Source organism: Clinocottus analis, unplaced genomic scaffold, assembly GCF_023055335.1.
Source record: "Clinocottus analis isolate CAN_PGR_092001 unplaced genomic scaffold, fCliAna1.0.p SCAF_15, whole genome shotgun sequence".
Taxonomy (NCBI): domain Eukaryota; kingdom Metazoa; phylum Chordata; class Actinopteri; order Perciformes; family Cottidae; genus Clinocottus; species Clinocottus analis.
In genome coordinates, this window is record NW_027175876.1 from 12,752,800 (window position 1) to 12,778,088 (window position 25,289).

The following is a 25,289-nucleotide window of genomic DNA, read 5'->3' on the forward strand; positions in this document are numbered from 1 at the left end:
AGGAAAGGGTTGAAGGGATGGCACGTTCTAAAATCTTCAATCTGTGTGGATTATAACGGAGGGGATGAAACGTGTTACATTTAATGTTCCAATATCTCGCATAAACAAGGTTTTTGACCTGATGCTCTTTGCTCCTTATTTAGCAAATGATTGACTAATGACGAGGCAGTCCTGTTTACCTTACCGACATGCTAAAAGGAGCCCAGTAACGTACCAGGAGATACCTCAGAGATTTCGTCGACGATGAGCAACTAGTATAAGGGCCTAACTATGGACCTGTATGTGCTAGCTTTCCTCCTGGTTGCCCTGATCTGCACGGGTAAGATATGTCGGCATCTTTTAATGCTAATTAATAATGAACCGACAATACTGTTTAATGGCGGATTACAGCCATGAGTAGCCTCCAGCAGCAATGTCCGACCAAACTGCGCGATGACTTTGTCCATTAGCTCTAAACGAGTTGATGGAAACGCGTCAAATTTCCTTTTCTATTTGTTGCATTTTAAACGTTTGTTTAAAATTTGCTTGACAATAAGACTTGTGTAAAACTTTTCAACAACTATTTTGTATTAAACCGCCTGATGACTGAGTTGGTGTCACAGCTATTGCCATTGACAAGTTGAAACCAGCTCTACAGGGTTATTTTTTAAATCCCTGTTTTTTTTCTTGCCGATGTCTTCACTTGACTCTACAAAAAGGGAATATGATGTAGCATTAGCTGTTATGCAGATGATACAAAGGTACTTACTTATAAAGATGAATTATTTTAGCTTTGCATGTTGAACCTCTGTTCCACAAAGCAAGACACTTTCAGCAACTTTTATTGAAACAAGTGGAACTTTGTTCTGTTGGTCCACTTTAGACATCTTTTAAATTTCCAGAAGAACCTTTGGGGCCGGATATCGACCCTTCAGCGAGCAGTTGCATGTTTTGTGAAATAAGACTGTGAGTTAAATGAGAAGACTCATATCACTCATGTCTAAAGCCAATGGAGAAGGCTTGAATGTCAAAATTATTGCTTCAAGCCATTTAAAAATATATATATTTACTCACTTCTTTTTATTTTAGCCCCATATTCTGTTTTGTGTTTCTAACGATTACCAAGTCAAACTAACAACATAACTTCCAAATGTCACATTTCTCTGCTTCTGAACCGGTTTGAACAGTCTGAAGCTGAAACTTGTTTCCCTGAATCCTCTTGCACAATTCAAAGGTCACGACCCCCAAACTGCACTTTGGAGCTCGAGCCTCAACGTGATAAAATGTCGATCCCAAAAACCTAATCGAAGCCTGAATGTATATATTTTTATCACGAATGTCCAGAATGAAATGATGAAACTAGATACTGTTGGATGTACAGGTTGTTGTGTGGGAGCAGTAAAGGTACTGTACCTCCCAGCAACACATCCTGTGTTGTCCTCCCACGTTGTTGGACATAGTCGGACAGTTTAATGTCGCAATCACAATATTGTTCATTTAGTCAACACCGGTTTTCCCAGGACACCTAAACATGTGATGGTGCAATTCCTCGCTGTTGCTCAATGCCTTGGCTGGCAAATGAGAGCCGGGTGAGAGGCCAAACATCATTCTGCACTAACAACCGTAATGCAACAATACTAAGGCGGGTAAAAAGAGACAAACTTTTCCTTTATCAAGGAAAACACCCTCTGAGTAACAAAGTAAGAATGAACAAGTTAATATCTCTTCCATTTTGAAAGTATACAGTAGCCTATATGTTTACTCTTAACAAATATATGTGTGTGTATTTACAGGGTGCGTATATTTCTGTGTGTTTACATAGTTTGTGGTTTACCTTCATGCATATAACCTGAAACCAAGCTCAAGCTCAGATGGCATTAATGACAAATGTATATTTCATATTTTGGCCTAATGTCAGTTAGTGGTACTGAGGTGGACGGCTACGCTAAAACTGAAGGAGCATGGATCCTCTCGCTGCAGAGAAAGCAGTTCTCATTAAACACTGTGCCGGAGTGTGCCGCCAAATGTGACGCTGAAACATCCTTCACATGCAGGTGAGGTCACGCTTTTAAGAATCAAACTTTCACCTTCAGCTCACGATCAAACTTTCACGTTTGAGGCTTGGCATCCCGACTCAACGGCCGCTGTGTTTCCACAGGGCTTTCATGTATATCGAAAAGGACCAAGAGTGTTGGATAGCAGCAGCAAACTCTAAATCAGAGACGCTCATGAGAAGAAGTAGCGCAGTGTTATATGAAAAAAAAGGTAAGTCCTACTTCTTTTTAGTAGTATAAATAACCAGTTCTTTTAGTTAATTTTATTACATTGCATTGTCTGTGTGTTTTATGAATTTTGACACATACTGCAAGTTTTATATCTACATTACATTGTGGTTAATGAGGTCATGTTGTATGATTAGCGATGTTTGGACAGTCTCTGCAAACACAGTGAAGTGATGTCACACATTGAACACGACTTCAACCATAACTAACATAACTACAGTGCGATCAGATACATTCACTCTTGGAATTGTCTGATAAATAAGTCCACCAGATAAGAATTAGATTAATGTAGAGTTTCGTGTGTGCTAACAGCAGCAGTTGGATTTCATCTCAAAAGTCAACATTTTAACATCATTTTCAAAATATATATTTTTTCCCTCTTATTCCTGTAAATACTACCAAAAGTTTGTGTTTATTCTTCACATTTTGACATAATTCTAGCAAAATGAATAAATACTCTTCCTTGTCTCTTCCTCTCCCTTATGCCTTGCACTCATACTCTTCCATACAATACTGAAAGCGTCCGTTGGTGTATATTGTTCTTTTGTTTTTTTTCTAGGATACCTCCTGGAGTGTGTGAATGGAATAGGAACAGATTACAGAGGAACAAAGAGCAAGACAAAAACAAGGAAGGCATGTCAGAGATGGGCAGCAAAATACCCACACAGGCCTAAGTATGTATTCAAATATCATCCTGTGACTTTACACATCACATCATAGCTCATTTTTATATCCCATATATATATATATATATATATATATATATATATATATATATATATATATATATATATATATATATATATATATATATCCTATCATTTTTCTCAATGTGTTCGCTGCAGCTTCACACCTGATGAACACCCACTCGCAGACCTGGAGTCTAACTTCTGCAGAAACCCTGATGGAGACAGCGGGGGACCCTGGTGTTACACCACCGACCCCAACACCCGCTGGGAACACTGCAACGTGACCAGCTGCACTGGTAACATTCATTTATTTTGTGTCTTTTGTTTGCTTGTTTGCGTGTGATATTGATGATGCTTTGGCACAAACCTAGTTAGTATTCTGTCGTGTAAAATGCAGTATAGAGGGCCCTCCAGGGTTTCTACAGGAGATGAAAACAGCAGAGAAGTAGTGTGACGTGTCTGTGCTCGCTTCATTACAGAGGATTGTATCCACTGCAGTGGCGAGGACTACAGAGGCAAAATCTCAACGACAGAAAACGGCTACACCTGCCAGCGCTGGGACTCCCAGAAACCTCAGAACCATGGCTACATCCCCAGCGTGTGAGGCCAGAAACAGCACATCCATCAATCAATCAACCACGAGCAGGATTTAATGATATTCAATAAAAAAAAAACAACACACATTTACATTTGCTTCCTCTAGTCTACCAGAGAAGTATCTTGAGGAGAACTACTGCAGGAACCCGGATGGAGACCCCAGACCGTGGTGCTTCACCACCAGCGACTCCAAACGATGGGACTTCTGCTCCATACCGCGCTGCAGTACGTCCTCCTGTTCAATATGTTTCATTTACTTCTGCCTGATGTCATGTATGCATGCCAACATGTATTTAAAAGCAATATGGCAAACAGAATTGCATCTTTTAAGAACTGTAGATGTATACACTCACCTGTGAGCTCTGGCGACCCCACCCGAATATATCGTATGAAAGAGAAATCATGATGTTTAGATTTATATTGGTATAATATCATTATTTCACAAAGGGTAAATGCAATAAAGATTATTTCATCTGCGTCACAGAGGTCCTAAATGACAGTGAAAATGCAAAATTTGCCTCCTCTAATTATTGATAATCCTGTAACAATCCTATTCTCACAGTTATTGTTCTGGTAATTACTTTTTTTTCTGTGAGTTCTAACATCTCCATCTCATCTTCTCAGCGTCCGAGCCTCCCACCATCGTCCCGGACCTGACCTGTGCCACCGGCGAAGGTTCAGCGTACCGAGGAACGATCGCTGTGACTGAGTCTGGCAAAAGGTGCCAGAGCTGGTCGACACAGACGCCACAAAAACACAACCGCTCGCCAGACAACTACCCCTGCAAGTAAGCTGTGCAACAGGAACATTGTGTTGGATGAAAGAGGGACCTCTGGCATGCTGCTTTTATCTTTGGGTTTTCCTGTGTTCATCATTGTTACCGTCTGGTTTTTGTCAGAGGCCTGGATAGCAACTACTGTCGTAACCCCGACAACGAGAGGAAGCCCTGGTGTTACACCACGGACCCGACGACCCGCTGGGAGTACTGCAAGGTGCCGAGCTGCGGGGACGCAGCCGGACCAGGTGGGACAGATCCATGATGAGGATGTTAATTTCAGTTGATTCAGAATATTTAACTAATCTGAGCCGCTTTATTGTAACATGATTCAGATAAATGCTCATTAGTGTCCTGTAATCTGCTCATGCACTTTTAAGAAAGAGTAAATCTATAAAGAAACTTGCAAGGTCCTTTGAGTTGAGATAAATTAACTTGATTTTCTGATTCAATTCCAATAATGTTGATGACATGCAGGGGCGTCGTTAGGCTTGTTTTAGGGGGGCTGAAAACCTTGTGGAGGCTGCTGCGCTGTCTTTCTCGCTCTGCCAAGTAACGTCCCTCATCAACGACTGCAGGACTATACTTAAGCAATAAGGGACGAGAGGCAGTACTGTATCGTCGATAATGTACCGTACAATGGTGTTGTTAGGCCCGACGTGCAACGAAGGGCCGGCAAACCCTTGAACTGTCTGAAAGAAACAATGGATATGCACAGCCTCAAATGGACCCCCCCAAAAAATTGCTGAGCGCAGCGTGCACAAACATGCCACTTCCCTCGGGGCTAAGCCCCGCCCCCCCCTCTTTCAATGCTAGAAACGCCCCCGATGACGTGCAATAAATCAGTCTGACTTTTGACTGTTCGTCTGGCTGCAGATGAGCCAGTGATCCCCACAGAGGAGGAAGACTGTTATGTCGGGGACGGGACGAGTTACCGTGGCGTAACGTCAGAGACCATCAGTGGGAAAAGATGTCAAAGCTGGAGCGCCATGACTCCTCACAACCACCAAAAAACTCCACGGAACTTCCCCACAGCGTGAGCACCAAATAGAGACTACTAATATATGTTGTATCTAAAAATGAATTCGGCCTCAACATTTCAGGCAAACAGTATCAACTGCATGAAAAGTGAAGAAAACATTTTCAATAATCTCTTGGGTGTTTGGTCAGAGCAAGCTCGGCATTACTGTACAATGCATCGGGTTAGGCGCCCTCCATCTATCTAGTTAGAGATATCAGCAGTGATGACGTGTTTTTGTAGACCAACCCGGAGGTTTCCGTCCCCCTGGTGCCCTCAACAAAAAGCCAATGGGATTGTTTCATTCAATTCAATATGTGGCGAACAATTTACGATGCTTTCACATTTTGTCCAGCGAGACAATTTTCACAAAAGAACATCACATTTATGATTTTTGAAGCATTAAAGTTAATATTAGGCAATCACCAGACGACATCACGGTCACATGACTACTATTAGGCTAAAGGGGCCAGTGTGTTCAAGTGATGAGGTTTAGTATTCTTGTTTAGCCACTTTTTAAAGACACATTAAGCCTCAAAATTGATTAGAGGTATTTATTGATGTATTTCATTTCGTAGAACAACACTTTAAAACCTTTACAGCTTGTTGTAACAAAAACATATTTTCCAAACCCATTGACTTTTATCTGAGAGAACCAGAAGTGTGTATATTAGGTTTGAGGACTTATTCCTTTAGCTACTAAAGTCCGAGCTAAATACTGCCCCCTAGTGGCATTGCCAATATTGTATGTAACGCAAACAAGGCAACAGAGATGAGTTGGTCCCTTTTAGTCTTGATTCTGGGAGTAAAATATAAAACCTTGTAGGATAGTGGTTCCTGCTGACCTGAAGTTCCAGGTTTTCTCTTTCAACAGGGACCTCAGGAGGAATCTGTGCAGGAATCCAGACGAAGACAAAGCTCCCTGGTGTTACACCACAGACCCCAGGGTCCGCTGGGAGTACTGCAACTTGGAAAAATGCTCCACTAATCCTCCGGGGGTTAAACCCTCACCCAGACCTCCTAATCCTCAGGCACCATCAACCCCCACCGAGACCCCACCACAGAGTGGTACATCTTAAACTTTTGAACTGAGCATTTGTGCGATTTTTAAGTCTCGTTTCGTCCCATTTTTGTCAAACACATTCTGTCTTTCGCTGTGTTAGACTGTAAGACTGGAAATGGAGATACATACCGGGGTCAGACCTCCATCACCATTCTGGGTGTGACCTGCCAGGCCTGGAGTGCTCAGAGCCCTCACCCACACACCAGCTTCACCCCACAATCTCACCCGACTAGGGGTCTGGAGGGCAATGTAAGTGTCCTGTATGAACCATTTGAAGTCGTCAACTTTTGCAGCGATGACATTTCCTTCTGGATTTGATAAACACATTTAAGTTACTGTGAGGAACCATTAACTCGCTGTGCAGTCTCAGTTTGATGCCTCTCTCTAGACAAGACCATCAGCTCGAAGACACGAAAAAAACGTGTCAGATTCTGGCAAAACAGATGAAATCATGCAGGTTCAACATAAAAAGCTACAGCAGGGCCTCCAGCAGCAATCTGCCCATCGTGGACAGACCCAGGTCCGGCCTCGTTGCCGCCTCTGGCCTGCAGTCAGATCTCCGATGGAAGGTGAAGAGCTCTGCTCCCGGCAGCAGCTTTTAGCTTAGCTTCATTGCTACGCTGATACCCGCTAGGAGCCAAGACGGACATCATGCTGCTGGAGGCCGTATCGCTGGGCCCTGTGGCAGGAAGAGAGGCACGGGAGAACCAGAACCAGGACTGGTTGTCAGACCCTGCTGCAGTAAAATGAGAGGTTTTCTTTTGCCCACAGGGAGAGCCCTCGTGCTCATCGTAGCTTAGATGGTAAAGAGTGGGAATGATTGTTGTTTCTTTAGTTAAAAGATTCTGTTCTTGTGTGACCCCGTCAGAAATGCAGAAACCCAGATGGCGATGTGAACGGGCCGTGGTGCTACACTACTGACAGGAACAAGAAATGGGACTACTGCCAGATCCCTGACTGTGGTATGTGAACGCTAACAGGCAGTAGAAATGTGTCCATAGCCCATCTATCCATCATTTTCCACTTATCCGGGGCTGGGTTGCGGGGCAGCAGGTGTAGTTGGGTATTCCACTTGTCCCCGTCCCGAGCAACGCTTTCCAGCCCTTCCTGGGAACCCCGAGGTGCTCCCAGGCCAGACTTTATATATAGGAGATATATAATCACGCCATTAAATTGGTTCCCATTGACTTGATACATGTATTCACTTATCAGCATCCGTTGTCACCAAAAGGTCAAAATATTTCCGTCATTTTTGTCAGCCTCAGGTGTACTTTAAGTATTCAAACAAATCACTCATGCTTACATATGGACGTTTTACCATTCTAATTTGGTTCATGTTATCATGTTAATGTTGGCATTCTGAAAGTGCAAAAAAAAAAATCACATACTATAAAGCGAACATGCTAATTTTTTATGTTTACACGTCATGTGCAAAGATAAGTATTTGCAGGTTTTTTCGACCAAACAACCAAACTGCCCTTGACTCTATAGGGGATTTAATTAGCTACTAACTTGTTGCCAATCAACAACAAAAGGATGCGGGCTTTACCTGAACCTCAGCTATTTCAAGTACCTGAACTGACGGTGACGCTTCCATGATGACGAGTAATACAATCTATTTCAATTTTGGACAAAGTGAAGCAATGAGAGGACATCGCCTTTGTCCCAGAAATTTCTCCAAATCTTTTTGGACTTTAAGATCAAGATCAAGTACATAATCTGATAACGCATGAACAGAAAATGGAAATTAACATTGATTGCAGCCGTAATTCAGACATTATTCAGCTCCCAGTCTAAGTTCACCAGACCCTGCAAAACTAACTTAAAATGGTGAAAGCTGATTCAACTTAGAAGATGTAGAGTTCATTCATGCTGTTGTGATTTATTATGATAAATGATAAATCAAAACCCCTCAGGTCAAATCTTCTCCCAATGCCTGTAAACCTTTTTTCAATGATACCAATTAAGACATAAACCTGTGGACTTCTTTGCAGCCGGATTGGCATGTGGAACGCCAGTCAACAAACCAAAGCGCTGTTTTGGTCGTATTGTGGGAGGCTGCGTGTCTAAAGCGTACTCGTGGCCCTGGCAAATCAGCCTCCGGACCAAGTGAGTGGAATACAACTGAAATATGAGGGATCAGAAAAGCATGTGTGCTGTTTTGCAAAATAAAACAAGAAGACGCCATTTTTGTATTGACACAAAAAGTGACCTCGCCCCAGTTTGACCTCATGTATTAACACACGTGGGGTCACGTTAGTAACCTTTTTATTATGTTCAAGATAATTAACCATCCATGTTTGAAAGACTCCAGACAATCACAACTTTGGAAATAGGTTGAATTTTTTTTTTTTTTATTCAGCAGAATCTATTTTCCATTTCTATAATTTGACGAGTCGTCTTTGAGGATTCTTGACCGCAGTAAATATTTTTAAAACGACCTTCTGAGTTTCTCATACGTTGCCTTTGAGAGTAATGGATGTTAACCTCTGTGACCGGAATGTATGCGAATACATGGCAGGCACAAACCGAGGCTAACAATAAGCAATAATTTGATTATGCAACTGTGGTATTTAGATATTGGAAAATGTTAATTGATTTTAATCAGCAAAACAAAACCCATATTTCACAGAGCATGACCCTCTTTTATTAGTGTCAAAATCAAAACAGAGATCACGCACCAAAATTAACAAACCCAGTGAAGGCATGTAATATTATGTTAAAGCAGGAATGTGTTTTTCTACTAGAGTTCAGGAGAAAAAATGCAATTCAACCATCGCAAGTCAAATTTAGACTCGTGAACTGATTCAGTAGAAAGAGATAGTTTGTCATGTCTCGTTTAGGTTGTGTTTTCTTTTATTTTGACACTTCATTATTTCCTGTTCGTCTTTGTCCTGAGTCACAACTAACCGATCGAACGGGTTTTCCCTCTAAAGGTTGATCCAACAGCTAAAGGGTGGAAACACTCATTCTTACAATACTGCTTTGGAAAGAATAGAAATGAGGTTAAACATTATTAAAATGAATACACATCATTTGTACAGAAAATCATATCCAGACTTATATTTTTGGAGGTGGAGAAATAGAGAAATCATATATAAGCAGTGGTCTCTGACTATGTATGTTATAGTATTTTGTACTCATTACTTTCTTATTTTTGATTTTACTTGACATGTCTGCTTTCTTAAAAAAACAAGAACTTATTATTGAAAACAATATTAGATCTTAAAAAAGATCGTATACTTCTCTTTTGTCCCACTGAAATGCATATATGCGTCTCTTTCTACAGCTCAGGGATACATTTCTGTGGAGGAACTCTGATTCACCCTCAGTGGGTCCTCACTGCTGCACACTGCCTGGAGAGGTCAGGTCAAAACACATCTTGAGACCAAATCCTTCCACAACCCGACCGCTGGGTAACTTATAAATGCCGTGTGCACTGCAGGTCCAAACGGCCCTCAGCCTACAAGGTGCTGCTGGGCGTGCACACAGAGAGAGCCAATGAGCCGTCCAAACAAGACAGGAACCTGAACAAGCTGATCCTGGGACCCAACGGAGCCGACATCGCTCTGCTCAAACTGGAGAGGTGAGTCAGGGCGAGTAGACAGAGCATCCTTGCTTTGCTCACTACTGCCACGCGGTGGTGGAAAGTCACCAAGTGAGTTTTGAGGTACGTTGAGTATTTCCATTTCATACTCTTCCCCCCCACTACAGTTCAGAGGAAAATATTGTACTTTTTACTCCATGAGGAAATGATAAGGTAACAATATTTGCGCGATATTTACAGAATAAAATTCTAATAATAATAAGTCAAATTTACCACTGATTCTGACTCAAAAAACACGAGTGAAGAGAGAGGGAGAAAGTCTTTAAACATAACTAAATATATTATTTAAGAGGTGCTGGATTAGTCACACAATATTATCATTTGTGGATTATTAACATGGTATCAATATTTTTTTTAAATAACACAGTATTAGTTAAATGCAACGGCCCTAAAAGGATTAAAATAATAAATGTAAGGCATTACTTCTGTTTGTGGCAGAGTACTCATAGAAGATCTGAGTACTTGCTTTGTGCTTTCAGCCCGGCACTAATAAACGACAAAGTCCTGCCGGTTTGTCTGCCAGAGAAGGACTACATCGTTCCCAGTGGAACTGAGTGTTATGTCACCGGATGGGGTGAAACTCAAGGTATGTAACACTGTGTTGTGCGTTTGTTTGTTTGTGCGTGCGTGCGTTCCTCATCTCTGCCTCCGGCAATAGTAAAACGGAAACAATTTTATGAGGATTATTTGTTGCTTAAAGTCTAACATAATAGTAAAGCCCAGATGAAGTTAAAAGCCTTTAGTGAATACAGGTTGCTCTACAGGTTCTTTAAGGCAAGGACTGTTGTCAGATCTGTATCAAATTTGTAGTGCTGAAAGGTGACAAAAAATAGAAGCCAAATATCAGAAATGATCTCATATACAAGCCAAAGTTAACATATTTTACCTTGTTGCTTTTTCTTTTTATCATTGGAGCAACTTGTACAATTTTCTTTTGGCACAAACCTCCACTTGCAAGGATGGACGAACGAGAATGTGAAGGTCAAAGGTCACTGTGACCTCTCGAAACATGTTTCTTTGGCTAATTATGCTAATTATGACCATTTCACACAATTGTTGAATGAGATGAAATGATGCCAGGATGACATTTTAGACAAACATGGATGCCATTTGACTGGTTAGTGCGGGCGCACATCCACAATGCAGTGACTGTAGTTGATTTAAAAGATACACAAGATATTCTGAACCTGAACAAATGTGTGCCGGTGGGTTGCAGGTACCGGGGGTGAAGGCATCCTGAAGGAAACTGGTTTCCCTGTGATCGAAAACAAGATCTGCAATCGTCCATCGTACCTGAACGGCAGAGTCAAAGACCACGAGATGTGTGCTGGGAACATCGAGGGAGGAACAGACAGCTGCCAGGTACGAGACACCCAGACACACTTGTAGAAACTGGGGAAGAGGTCAGTCAGTACTGGTAGAATTGGCCGTAAGCTAAGAAAGAATGGCTGAATTTTAGATATACATCTTGAAATGTTTGTAAATATCAAACCTATCTAGATCGGTTGGTTTACATTTTCCATAAATGTCGATCAATGACTGCTGAGAACCCTGGCATTTGTTCTCCCTGCAGGGCGACAGCGGCGGCCCTCTGGTGTGCCACTCCCAGAACAGGTACATCCTGCAGGGTGTGACATCATGGGGCTTGGGATGCGCCAACGCCATGAAGCCCGGCGTCTACGCTCGAGTCTCCAAGTTTGTCGACTGGATCGACAGAACCATCAAAGCCAATTAATGAGAGCGAGTCAGAAAGTGACCGTTTGTTGTGCTTTTTGAAGATACTTTGACGTGGGAAAAGTGTTCTCCTGCTACTGAAGTTATTCGGGTATAATCTGATATTCACAAGTGTTTTTGTGGTGAAAACATAATAAGCACATCATATTGCTGCGTTTGGGACGTAAAGTCTTGTTTTCTGTAAGAGTTGAACAATAAAACCGAATGCAAAGGATGGCATGATTTCTCAAAAATGTTTAGTAAAAACCGTTTGCTAGTTTTGTTGTATTACAGAGAATAAGTCCACACACACACACACACATGTACATAGACACAGTCAGTCACTTGTTTGAAGTTTCGTTCGTTTGTTGGCTCTCCACTACATCCTCATTTTTCCTGGGAACAAAAACACAGACGTTATTGATCGTAAATAGCGAACACAATATAATATACTCTGCATCAATGGTATATTACATTTAGATCATCATTATTACACACACTGGTACATTTAATAATTCACATGTAAGCCTTTCGCAATTTTAACCATCAGTTACTTTACAAACTCTAACAAACAATGTTTCCACTGGTGTAAAGAGTAAAAAAAGAAAACGTAATTAGTTGCAGTTTTAAAGTACTAGAACAAGTACTTTGTTCATTAGCTAATAGGATGTTTGGGGCGGCAGTAGCTAATGAGGAGAGTGGTCATTCCGAAACTACAAGGTAGCTGGTTCGATCTGAGATTCGCATGTCGAAGAGTCCTTCAGCATTGCTCCTTATTTACCAAGGATGGGTTAAATGAAGACACCAAAGAATATGTTCACATTAGAGCCACTTTAAATGAATAAAAGGGTCCAATACTATCACACATATGATGATCTAACGCTCTCGATGTCTTGTGTTGAGTAATGAAACCTTTCAGGAGCGTTGGGAGAGATTTTTTTCCCTGTTGGGAAACTCAACATCGTCAATGGTCTCAGGGAGAGGAACTCCTCTGGTTTCAGGCAGGAACCACACCAATCCCCCAGCGATGAAGGCGAGCACCCCTGTACACATTTGAACTTTTAAGATGGGTTTCAGCAACAAGGATTCATTTCCCAACCTGATTAAATCATTATTCAGCAGCAGATCATGTTGCTTACAACGTTATGTTATTCAGGTAGAAACTCAAAGCTTAAACTTCAGGAGGTTTAATAACTGTACAATGGATTGAACAAAATAATAAAGTTCAAGGACAGAGTCAAGCCAATTGTGTTTAGGATGCTGCTGAATTTCTCTCATGACAGCAAGAAGCAAGGACATTCAATTTGTTTTTCCTTACTTTGGGAAAAGCATATCTTTATGTTCGTTTCTTTATCTTCTATCTTTTGGTCACATTGCTTCATTAATTCAGCCGACACGTTTCTTTATAACAATAAAAAATTAGAACTTCTCTACTAAACCGTCACAAGGAGATCTTACTTAGCTTTTTAGCTATATGTATTTATTTGACTTAATTACACCTTTGCTTCTAGCGCCACTTATCACCTGAACAGCGTTAGCAATATGAGACTATACAACCAAGTACAAGCATGGGTGACAAAGATAGAGTCCACCAACATCTAATTCTTATATGTGTACATGCATGCCCCTAATCTCATGTTTGTGGCGGAGTCTTAACCTACCAAAGATGATGAGTGGCAGGTCCAGCCAGATGACCGCCAGTCTGTAGAGCAGGAAGGGAGCTACTATGCCTCCGATGTCAGACAGAGTGGAACAGACTGACACGCCCATGTTCCTGTATTTAGTGAATCCAATTAGCCAACGTTCAGCAATTACACTCTGAAATCCATCCCGTTCTCACTCCCAACTCGTCAGATACCCACGGTTGGTCGGTGTCATCTGACCTTTAGCGCAAAACCACACTTTAGACTTTCAGAGCTGCTGAGAAAGTCTGCGTAGAGTGGGTGGGATGGGCGGTTGGACAGGTCAAACAAACACAGGACTTTCACCCAGGAGACCACCATTTGTGTAAAACCAAGTCAATGTTGTCTTACTTTGACCAAAATGTATTATGTAACTCCTGCTAAGCTAACGAGCTTACTTATTTGACATAACAAAAGTACTTACTTTTTACACCAAACCACAATCTTTTCTTAAGCCTAACTGAGGAGTTTTGTACTAAACCTAAAACCTGAGCCTACACAGTAAAATCCACAGCGTTAAATCTGCAGTGTCGAAGTCCATGGACTCTTTCAGAGTTATTTCAACAACAGCGTGAGTAAGACGCAGCCTAGAGTTGGTGTTAATTTACAAAGTTACAACAGGTGATGTCAGAAGTGCTCTGTAAAGCCCCTCCCCCGTCATCACCTCATTTCTAACCCATCTGGATTTTTCACGGCACCATTTTTTCAACGTCAACAGACTGCAGTAAGTGTCTTTAAGTCACCCATATAGCTAATATTTACAGACAAGCTAGCGCAGTACAGTGTGCTGAAGGTGATGCATCAGAAAAACGCCTTGAGCGCTAGAGAGCAGCAAGTGTGTTTACTTTAAAACTGCTCCTCCTGCCTCCCCTCGCCCTCCCAAGTCAACAGCTCCAGGGGGATATACGGCACGCTTGCCTGTCTTCAAAACTTGAGAGCCCTGAGGCTAACTGTGTGAGCAGTTTGTGTTTAACTAGGGAGTAACCAATACAACTTAAAGGACAATTGTGCTCTTTACAGGAACCCAGCTGCTGAAAGCAAAACTTGGTGGTTTAAAAAAAATGTGTGACCCTTACTCTAAGAATGGCTATGTGAGATGACTTGGTGAAATTAGTAAAATCACGCCATTAAAAACGTAGGCATCGTATATGATCATACGCCCCTTTTACTTTGAACCTAGGTCATAAACATATATGTATGTTTATGACCTCATAACAGTTGTTTTATTGCCTGTGTTTATTTTTTAGGACATGACTGCTCGTCTTTTTTATGGCAAGAGGAGGCAGACAGTCATGTGATGTTCAAATACAGTATGGAATGACAGATTCCTCCTTGTACCTGGTCCCTTATTGCCATTTAATGCAGATTAAAGATCATTGTTTTGATTGTTGGCCTGCACAATAAAGAGATGTGAGATGCATGACTTTGTGGTAACTGATGATTTTTCTTGTCAATTATTGGCATGTTTCAAAAAAGCTGTATTTTAAAAACATTATGTAATTGGACACTGCAAATGAGTAAATTATTTGTAAAATTAAAAATGGTGTTAAGTTCAAGTGACAGTGTCAATGGATGTTAATATGTTACACTATCAGTGCTGTTTTTTCACTGTAATACTGTTGAGGATTGACTTATGTAAACTACAAGTTCTTTTCATTTTTTAAAGTTCTTTTCATTTTTCGTTCTTTATTGAATATAACTATGAAAGTTCTGAGTAAAATGTTTTCTATCCCACTGCATTAATTTGCTTTAGTACATTCCAGTTTGTATAAGTGAAAATATTTTCTATCACGTTTAGGGTTGCAAAATTCCGGGAATATTCAAAGTTGGAAACTTTCCATGGGAATTAACGGGAATAAACGGGAATTAACGGGAATATACGGGAATTAACGGGAATTAACATGAATAAACTGGAAATGTTGGGGTAATTTAACTGTATTTACCTCGTCATAAGCAGACATGCACGCAACATTGATCATACAACTTTTAAAAATTACATTTTTGACCTTTTTGACAGTTTGTGAGTCGAACTTTAGTCTTTCATCAAACAACGAAAACATGAACGTTGAATAAAAAAAAAAAGGTGTATTCCGTACGATCACCACCCCCCAACACAAATTTCTTTCTTTAGTGTTTTTCCCTGAATCCGTTCAGGTCTAAATGCTTTCTTCCTGGACCTACATGAACTAGTTCAGTTCATAGTCCAGAATTAAAAATTTTGAACAAAGTTCACAGCTCCAAAAAATGAACTAGTTCAGTTATTTTTTTCAATATGTTGCAACTATAATTGAAATCTCTGTCTGTCTGCAATACCGCACTTGGCCTCTACGCAACTCAACGCTTTCTCACTTGCCAGGCATCGGGCTGAAACGTTTAGACGCAACACTGATGACAAAAACGTTCAAAAACAACAGATAGTTTTGTCTTTACGTTTATGTTTCTCGCAAACAATGTTCCCAACCAGCTGCATTCAGGGTCCAGCTGAGCTCGGCGTGCATAGTCTTGTTCTCAACTACATTTAAGTTCCCTGTTTCATGCTTTTGCAAAAAAACGTAGGCACATTTTTTTTTTCAAAATTCCCCAAATTCCCGAGCCAAAATTCCCGTGGAAACTTTCCGGAAACTTTCCGCCCCTTTGCAACCCTAATCACGTTGCATTGATATGCTTTAGTACATTTCTGTTTTTTATGACAAGTCCAAATATGGTCGTAGTAGATGGAGGCTAAAGAATACGGAAGACAAGTCTAAATATGGTCATGGCAAAGTGCATCCTGCTGCAAAGACGCTATTGAACCTGTGATCGAGGTCAGAGCATGTTGAACCACAGACACCCATGACTCCCACTAACGTAAGGTCTGACAGCTGTTCAGTTTTTAGCACGTTATTACTACTTTCTGTCCGATAGAGCAATCTGGTTCACTTAAAACGGAAAAAGCACAGATGGAGGAGTTACAAAAAGTTGGACCTTTTTGTTACAATTTTGATGGGGCCTAAACATTTTTCTTTCTCCAAAGTGAAGCGTGACAGAAAAGGCTTGAGAACCACTCCAGTAGACGGGATAAGTCGGGAGCGAGAACGTGTCGATTCCAGAGCGGCTGCGTGTGATCGTTACGTGGAGTGGGTCAGTCTGACTTCACCTGATGTATGTTGGGTAGAGCTCGCTGTTAACAAACACCACCATGTCGAAGGCCATGGTGCTTGCGAGTCGGCCGATGCAGCCCAACGCCGTCTTAAACCAGAAAATGCCTGAGGCACGGAGACAAAAGAGCATTTACAGAATCATGTGCATATTTAAGAAAATGTAAACCGGACCGTTTGTTTTAGATAAAAACCTCTGAGCTGACTTATTAGATTCATAATGATGCAAGTATTATCTTGTAGTTATTTCTTCTGACAAAGAATATTTATAACTGTCAGGGATGAAGGCGGTGATGAAGCAGGCGGCACAAGCTACGATATTGGCGGAGGCGAAAGGGATGCGCCTGCCCACACGCTCGACGGTGAAGAGGATGATGAAGAGAGCAGGGAACTCCGTCAGGGCAAAGATGAAGAAGTCAATGTAGACGTTTCCTCCCACGATTCCCACCCGCATGATGAGCCCTTGATAAACCACAGTGGTGGTGAACCTGGAAGAGATACAGGCCAGAAGATTCAAAGTCTGTTACACATTTTAGGCTCAACACATTTGTGATTTCGGATAAGTCTCACCAGTTGAACATGAGGATGAAAGTATGTTTTCTCATGTTTGGAGTTCTGACCAGGTCCAGCAGAGAGGCAGAGGAGGAGTCCCCCTCCACGTCAGTCAGCGTCTGAAACAAGTGATCGTGATGTAGTTATGACATCAAGTTAGTACATACTAAGATTCTGGGGAATCGAGAGGTATCAATTTACCACAGGGGTCCTGATTTTCCTCTTGTTCTCCTTCGCTATAGCTTCAGTGATCTCCAGAGCTTTTGAAGACTTGTTCTGAGAGATGAGCCACCTCGGAGACTCTGGGATGAACCTGAGACACAAAACATTTGACGGATACAAAAATCTCATGAACTGTTCACCAACAAACCGTTCTCAGTCTAAAGTGTTTGACACCGGGGACACTGTGGCTGGCAGGCACTTGAGCAGTTATCCTGATCAAATGCCAGCGACAGCTCGAAAAACCTCTGACATCGGACGACATAGTGAACATTTAAATCTTTTTTAGGAGCAGGTGTAGGATAACAAAGAACATCTCTCCAATGATTACTGACCAAAACCAATAATGGAGCTGTAATAAAGAACAAAGCGTTGTTAGAAAAATTCACTCGACCCTTCGGAGTAAAATCATTGAAACAGGAACATTTATTCGTTGCAAGGAAGGAGCAGAGTCAGAAGTACAAGATGATAGACAAATTGCATATCCAAGACTGCTCCAAGATCTCTCAAAGAACCATCTCTTAAATACACATCATGACCCACTAACAGAAACCCTCATGACGTCTTCGGCCTAATCGGGAACCTTTCCCCTCGTCCCATAGAGCGGTTTGCAAGAAAGGGTCATACGTGTGAACCAAAAAAACTAAAGCATGGGCACTCAATTTATGACTTTAATTTGATATACATATATATAGGCATTAAAGTATGTGAGGGACATGACTATGACTGCAACCAAATCTGTTGGCAGGATGATTTGATTCTGGAAGGAAAGTGAGCTTTCTCACCAGTAGTAAGACATGAAGAGGATGTAGGGGACGCTGATGATGAGCTGCTGCCAGCGCCAGTTGGGGATGAAGTAGGCCATCAGAGGGAGGAGGAGGCCCCCGACACTAAAGAACATCTGGTACAAAATGCCCACCGTCCGTCTGTACTCCACTCCAACTATCTCTGTGACTGACAAAAAGAAAGGAACCATGTTAAAGCTGAACTCATATCACTGAAACAAAACCTGCATAGAGAAATTAGGGATTTTCTAACCTGCAAAAGTCAAAAAATAACCTCACATTATACATTTCTCTTGTATATGTCACACATGAACAGACTTGAGCCTGGTTATAGTATGGCTATGTTTAGGGAACCACTGTAGCAGATATGACTTGACACGGAAAGTCATAATTACGCAGCACATATGAAGTCATCCAGCCTCCTTTGGTTCCGAAGCCAAAGATGGCCCTCAGTACCAGGATGGAGACGTAGTTTGGAGCGAAAGCCAGAACAATCCCTGCGATCACAGTCACTATGTTTGAGATCAGGAAACTGATCTTCCTGCCAAACCTGCAGAGAGAAAAGACAAGGCAATGAGTCCTTTAAAAAAGTAGAGACATTTGAAACAATAAGCACATTAGTGGAATCTCTGCTAATGCCAAAGAGGGTTGACAGGAAGTAAAGGAGTGGCGGGCCAGAGGTTTCAGACCTCGGCCTTCAATGAGTGCCGTATAGTCCACATCACGGGCGAACTGGGGGCAAAGTCTCCCTGGAGTTACTATCACAGACTGACACACTCAATACACGGCGCGTTCATACACGTATGGACATTAACACCACACGGCACCACCGTGAGCATGGAGGGAGGTCACGAGAATATAAAAAGAAAAGGAGACGCTCCTGTGGACCGACCCACAAAGCCACTTCAACCACCAGAGCGGATTTATATATATATATATATATATATATATATATATATATATATATATATATATATATATATATATATATATATATATATATATATATATATGTGTATATGTAAAAATTTAAAATAGCTATAACTTTGTGATTCGAGAAGGCCCTGATGGCCTGCCACTGAAGCAAAGATATTTATGGAAAAATTGGTGTTAAAAACAAACGGTGGCATGTGATAGACGAAGTCAATCATCTCATTTACAGTAAGTTAGCCCTACTTATGAGACAATTACAGCTTTAAAAAAATACCAAAAGCACCAACTCTAACAAGTCCGTAGGTATGAATCTTGTCCAACCTGACTGTCAACTCTGCAAAATACAGCGACAGTTAACTACTGATTAACTTGTAATTCTGGCCAATATGAAAGACGATATAGGTGGATATGAACATAATTTAATGCCTTACCTGTCAGCAACGAAACCAAAAGCGAAGCTGCCAAAAAGGAAACCCAAATTGAGAGCGGACTGGTTCATGTCCACAAGCCATCCATCTGAACAGACCAGGTTAAACTGGGACCAAAGAGAAGATGGTTACCTGTACTGTGAAATTTGAGGTACAAACCGCTACTTTTTTCTTTTCTTTTTTCTCAACTTCTTAAATATCAGTGCGGCTGATTTGTGGGGTTTTTCCATTCTAAATTTAGCAGCAGTTGCAAAGACTTACAAAATGTACGTAAAATATTCCCAAATCCCCTTTACAAGTGTCCTCAATGTAAAACTCTTAGCTGCAGCAGCAGCAGCCAAACGGCCTGCTGTCCTTGCCGGCCCTCACCCCGCTTGGCTCTCTGTCGGCACTTCCTCGGACAATGGGCTCGTTGCTCCTCGGGCGAGCGTGGCGGCATCGTCAGTGGATGCCGGCAGGGAGCCAAGCAGGATGGCAGGGTAAGAGGCGCCACAGGGTGGACAGGACAGCGGCGAGATTGGCTGCTAGATCGGGAGCGATAATTGTTTCAGCTGAAGTAAAAAACATTGAACATTAAGCACAAAATAAAAAGTGTTTGCAGCTAGCTCCCCGACAACCACCGAAGCCCTGGCAGGGTGCGCCTTTTAATTTGTATGTTATGGTATTTGAACAAGATGTCTTTGTTTCTGTACAAATGAATATTAAAGGGTTTACTTTGCAAATTCACAGAATTCCTAAACTGTGATTTGATTTGCATTTTGTGCGCAATTTTGTTATTCATAGTGATATGTTTCATGCTTTTTTGGGGGGGTGATTGTAATCAACACAAATGCATTCAAATTCTGATCTCACCTCTGTGACAAAGGACTTCCTGCCTTCGTACTGATACTCCCAGCCATTCTTAAAATATAAAAACAATACATTGCATTTACCACAGATGGTAAATTAATCAAACCTAATTCTGCTTTGTTGCAAAAAGTAAACTCAACTCCCTTGTGATCTATGCTGCTGACCTTGGGAGAATCGGTGCACACCACCGTCCATATGTTTTGTACTTGTCACAAGGGCAGCAAAGTATTGACTTTTACCACATTAAAGCAACAGGTACATCTGAACATAAATTTAGGGAAGGAGTAGAGATACATTTTTAAATAAACGAAACCCCAAGCCTCGATATGAAGCTGAGGCCAGAAGCCAGTTAGCTTAGCTTAACACAGACACTGGAAACTGGCTCTGTCCAATGATTACAAACTCCACCTGCCACTGCTGATTGTTGAAATTCCTGCAGTGATTTAAAAGATTAACTAGAGTGGAATTATCCGTTCGGCCATGAACAGAAACCAATACTGGCTATTTTGGCAATTGCTGCTTTTTATACAAATTTACATGTATCATAATATTTTAATATTTCAAATTTTATTTTAGTTCATGATATTGAATTAATTGAAATGAAATAATTTAAAGGAGCTGCATTTAATATTAAGAGTGAAATAAAGCAACAAACAAGTATTTGCTACATACAGCTAGAAATGGGCAAAAATACAACAACATATATTTTGATACAAAATACCTCTTAAATAAATGTATCAAAATAAAATACAAAATACTGGTGCCATAAAATGTAACACAATAAAATACATGTATTTTGTATTTAAATTACAGTTTTTCTGGTTTCGAAACACAGATTTTCTACTTTTTATATTATTCTGTCTGGGGCCAACTATCAAAAAAGTTGTTTTCAATCTACTAATTTAAATCAGGAAGCTATGATCATGCTCATCATTATAACTATAAAAAGGCTACTAATTTTGATGTCATCTCACCAAACCATCCACTAATACGCATAAAAACTGTCTATTATTGCTGCTGCAGATCCAAATAACCCAACAGATTCACATCCAACTCCGGGATCTCACCTTGCACGCAGTAACTGGGACCTCACTAAGGTCCAGTTCCTGTGTATCGCAGGTGAGCGCCGTGGCGTTCCAGTCCACCTCGTACTGCTCACAGCTGCTCGGCACCCCGGAGCTGTTGACCAGAGGCACCGTCAGCCTGCGACTCTCCGCCAGGCTCCAGCCGCACGCCTGCCTCCTCTCCACCACCGCAGGGTCCCGGCACCAGTGATCCGGGGTGAAACCCTGGAAGACGGTGCCGACAAACACTCCTGCATAAGGCAATGAGAACAGACACAGCAGGGCACAGATGCGCCGCTGACTGCGTCCAAAGGGTCCGGTCTCCTCCAGCAAGTCATCAAAGGTCGTCATTGCTGCAGCAACGCACTGTCTCGGAGCTAAAAATATCAAGTCTTTCCAGTTTAGCACACGCTGGGACAGTAAGAAACGAAGAAAAAGTCTGTGACTATTTGACAGACTCTACCTCCCTCCTCCACCCGATCTGCAGCTGAAGTCAAAAAATGCCTGAGGAGAATACAGTGGAGTGGAACACGTGTTACCTTTTAACCCTCCTGACTACAGTATACTCTCGTTTATGTTCTTCCCTGAAAATGAGCCAAGGCTAAAGAGTCTGAAAAAATAATGAATTGTATACTTTTTCTTTTGATAAAAAAATGTAATCGGGTCCCTCAAACCCGAACACCACACAAAACTTTCTGAAGATTATAGAATTGTATGTTATAGTGACCTCAATATCATCCCAAACAACCAAAACCAATGTGTGTAAATTATAGGGCTGGGCAGATTAATGCGTTAATGCAGCGTTATTCTGGCAGTCCTTTGACGGCGTTAACTATTTGATCATGCGTTAACTTCATGTTTTGTTTTGTTTTTTCATTGAAAGGGGCTTATTTCTTTAAATTTCTCCCAGAGGGCGTAGTTCAGACCTGGGCGTCTTACGGCTCTTCCAGTCCGGCCCACGTGAGGTCAATCAAACATGAAAAATAAATAGATAAGATAAAAGCCATGAACGCATTACGGCGCGCTTCCGTAGCCGCACCGACAAGCAGCGTTGACGAATTGAGCCTGACGTGAAAGCACGTATTGTTATGTAGCCTCTATTCTCAACGAGCAGCGGTGCTGCAACAAGCAGCTTCGCCCCACAAAGCTCTCACAGGCGGGCAGTCTACCGGCAGGCTCCGCGTCCAGATTGAAAGTTATTCGCGCACGCGCAAAGCTCCTGACCCCGCGGTCTGATCCATGCAGAGCACTTTAAGTCAGGATCACTTCTGGATCTTTACTCTTCTCTCAAAGGGGAGAACTTTCCTCACATCACTAAATGTTTAACGCACTTATTCAAGTCAACACGGACTGGACTTTTCTCACTGAGGAAGAAAAACTGAACTAAAAACATGAAAAGCACTTATTGCTTTTGTATAAAGTGAATTAATTGCAGGTCTTTTACATCTTTAAGGTAAGCAACTGACTGAACATGGACAAAAGAAGGAGTGCCTTGTCCATCTCAGGGTTTCTACCGTTACATGTTGCTACTGTTATTGTTAAATGGAGATTATCATAATTATATTATACAAAAGGTACTAACAGTACCTGTTCAGAAAAAAAGAAAACAGATTTATATACTATATATATATGTATGTTAACTTGCTGTTGCTCCAGAGTGCTGTTATATTGTTCTGATGACATTACTTTAAAATAAAAGCGTGCATTACACTAGTTTTTACTACATTATTGAATTTGGCGCATAATGCAATTAATCGCAGAAAAATCATGCAATCAATCAGTTAAATGATTTTGCAGTCAAATTGACCCCGAAGGACAACGACACGTACAAGATGTGTATAGGACATATCATCAGGTTCAATTTTTGTTTACCCAGTTCACCCATTAACTTAGGAAAAGTCATAAAATATAAAGCAAAACAAATTATGTTAACCATTTATTTAGAGACATTAAACATTAAATGGGGTCAAATTGACCTTGAAGGTAATAAGAGGGTTAATGTAGCTGAACTGAGAATAACAAGGCACATGCAGAAACGTTGGAGGAACCTTAACTGGGCAAGAGCCAAAGCAAACACTCTTAGGAAGCTTCAACTGTGCGACCAGACAAACTGAACTGTACGCACAATGACTCTTGTAGGTCAATGATTCTTAACCATTGGGCCGCGGCCCACCATTGCACCGTTGGGCCGCGAGCGCCACACAGAGGGCCGCACAAAACGTTCCGTTTTTCACCTGTGGGCCGCGGGACCACATAGTTGATCAATTGAAGCCACCAGAGATATTAGTGTTATACACTAGACGCTCAGTCACAATATAGCTTCCCACCACTTGGTGAAGGTAATGTGTCAGTCAGTTGTTTCACAAGCTCCAATATGCAGAAGAAGACACTCAGCCACGATCTAGCCTGTAGCGAAAATTAGGCCCAATCCCAATCTCCACCCTAAACCCTCATGCCCTGAACCCTCAGGGACTCACTGACGGCAGCTGCTAAGTGGTTGAGTGTGAGAGGCTGTGAGGGCTTGACCTGGTGTGACTACGAATGGGACAGCACTTTGCTGCAACATCACGTGAAAAAAGTATTGTGTACAATTGTGTATTTATTTTATACTTTTCATTAATTGATTTGAACGTCTTCCTCATAAGATGAGAAGTCATTTTAAAATATGTATTTACTCGTTTCCGTCAAAGTTAAATGTTTGATGAATATATATATATATATATATATATATATATATATATATATATATATATATATATATATATTGTGCTTGCATTCCTCTAATTCACATGTTTTTATGTTCCATTTTTAATCCGTAATGTTGTAAAAATATTTCATCGGCCTCTCTCTTTGTTTACCTTTTTTATATGTCTCCATCCTTCCATTGGGAACTGTTTAACCTCACATTGCAATGCATTGTGGGTAATTCCCTTAGGCAAAGTCAGCATCTAATGCTAACTTACGGGAAGGGTTCATAAAGGGCTCAAAGTGTCTGCCCTCAGGCACTTGACAATTTGACCATGGGACACCCGTAAACCCTCAAGAACTTGGAGCGCGCCTCAAAGTCTGTGAGTCCGTAAGGGTGGACGAACATGTATATATAGGCTATATTTTTATTTTCATTTGTACTCAATTGAAATTGTTCTGCCCCACATTTTCTTGTGTTGCATTTGAGACGCCAAGTGGTGCAGAGTGTAATTGCATCTTTGTTTATCCCTCCTCTTTTATAGTTTGTTCTGATTCAATTGAGAAGAGATGCTGCAGCTATTTGGCATACTTACTGTCTGGTAGCCTCTGAAGACTTAATAAGTCAAGGGAGTCTCATGTTAATGGTTACTTACCTTTTCCAGCATAATGGCTGTATGTTGATTCAGAGCTTTATATTCTTCTGTATGTATATGGACCGTTTGTAAACTCATTTCATGTTCTGTTAATGTAATGTTACAGTTTGACAAAAGATTTAAAGTAAAAACCCGAAACGCTATCCTGGATTACTGGGTCTTAATTTCATGGATCTACTATTAGCTATCTGCTAAACCAACCTATAGAAGCAAGGGCAGAATAGAAATGTTATTTACAGTTTATTTAATTTGAAAATTATTCTTTTGAATGTGCAGTGTGAACACTTTTTTTATGAAAGGGACTATTTTGACCATATCATAATTTGTATGGATATTTTCTAACTCGATGCTGTGTTCACACCGAACGCGTCAAGATGTCGACGCGCGTCGAGATTACATGCAAAGTCAATGCACAGCTGCGTCGAAGCTGCGCAGACGCGTATTTTCCAGCGGGCAGCGCGTCAGACGCGTAGAAGCAGCACGAACAGCCCGTTGGTCGCGAGGCGAACTCGGGTCGACGCGCGAGTTGAAATTTCCCAACGACGGCAGCGAAAATGCGTGAGTCATAGTTGCGTC

The 25,289-nt window shown here is 41.3% G+C and overlaps 2 protein-coding genes across 2 annotated transcripts; one reads left to right on the top strand and one right to left on the bottom strand.

The window, feature by feature from the left end:
• The first annotated feature begins 270 nt into the window (after positions 1–270).
• Positions 271–11,921, top strand: plg (plasminogen). Its single transcript, XM_068577394.1, has 19 exons — positions 271–319; positions 1,898–2,033; positions 2,138–2,244; positions 2,821–2,935; positions 3,107–3,246; positions 3,430–3,550; positions 3,654–3,772; positions 4,172–4,334; positions 4,446–4,570; positions 5,199–5,358; positions 6,215–6,408; positions 6,504–6,652; positions 7,272–7,365; positions 8,398–8,512; positions 9,693–9,767; positions 9,849–9,989; positions 10,490–10,596; positions 11,227–11,372; positions 11,584–11,921. The coding sequence occupies exons 1-19, from the start codon at positions 271–273 to the stop codon at positions 11,743–11,745; spliced, it is 2,418 nt and encodes an 805-aa protein (XP_068433495.1). The 3' UTR covers positions 11,746–11,921.
• Positions 11,922–12,001: 80 nt separating this feature from the next.
• Positions 12,002–21,723, bottom strand: LOC137785674 (solute carrier family 22 member 2-like). Its single transcript, XM_068577118.1, has 12 exons — positions 21,376–21,723; positions 20,312–20,359; positions 19,463–19,566; positions 18,494–18,648; positions 18,099–18,267; positions 17,296–17,407; positions 17,113–17,213; positions 16,816–17,030; positions 16,542–16,650; positions 13,385–13,497; positions 12,636–12,766; positions 12,002–12,119 (listed from the first exon to the last, which is right to left on the bottom strand). The coding sequence occupies exons 1-11, from the start codon at positions 21,721–21,723 to the stop codon at positions 12,639–12,641; spliced, it is 1,602 nt and encodes a 533-aa protein (XP_068433219.1). The 3' UTR covers positions 12,002–12,119; positions 12,636–12,638.
• Between the last annotated feature and the right edge of the window lie 3,566 nt (positions 21,724–25,289).

What these genes read in the sequence shown, in the direction of transcription:
- plg (XM_068577394.1), top strand. Translation starts at nt 271, where the DNA reads ATGGACCTGTATGTGCTAGCTTTCCTCCTGGTTGCCCTGATCTGCACG. An exon ending in GAAACATCCTTCACATGCAG is followed by an intron (nt 2,034 to 2,137) that starts GTGAGGTCACGC and finishes GTGTTTCCACAG; the next exon opens with GGCTTTCATGTATATCGAAA. An exon ending in CAAATCAGCCTCCGGACCAA is followed by an intron (nt 8,513 to 9,692) that starts GTGAGTGGAATA and finishes CTCTTTCTACAG; the next exon opens with CTCAGGGATACATTTCTGTG.
- LOC137785674 (XM_068577118.1), bottom strand. Translation starts at nt 21,723, where the DNA reads ATGACGACCTTTGATGACTTGCTGGAGGAGACCGGACCCTTTGGACGC. An exon ending in GGAAGTCCTTTGTCACAGAG is followed by an intron (nt 19,567 to 20,311) that starts GTGAGATCAGAA and finishes CTTTGGTCCCAG; the next exon opens with TTTAACCTGGTCTGTTCAGA. An exon ending in GGAAAATCAGGACCCCTGTG is followed by an intron (nt 17,214 to 17,295) that starts GTAAATTGATAC and finishes CACTTGTTTCAG; the next exon opens with ACGCTGACTGACGTGGAGGG.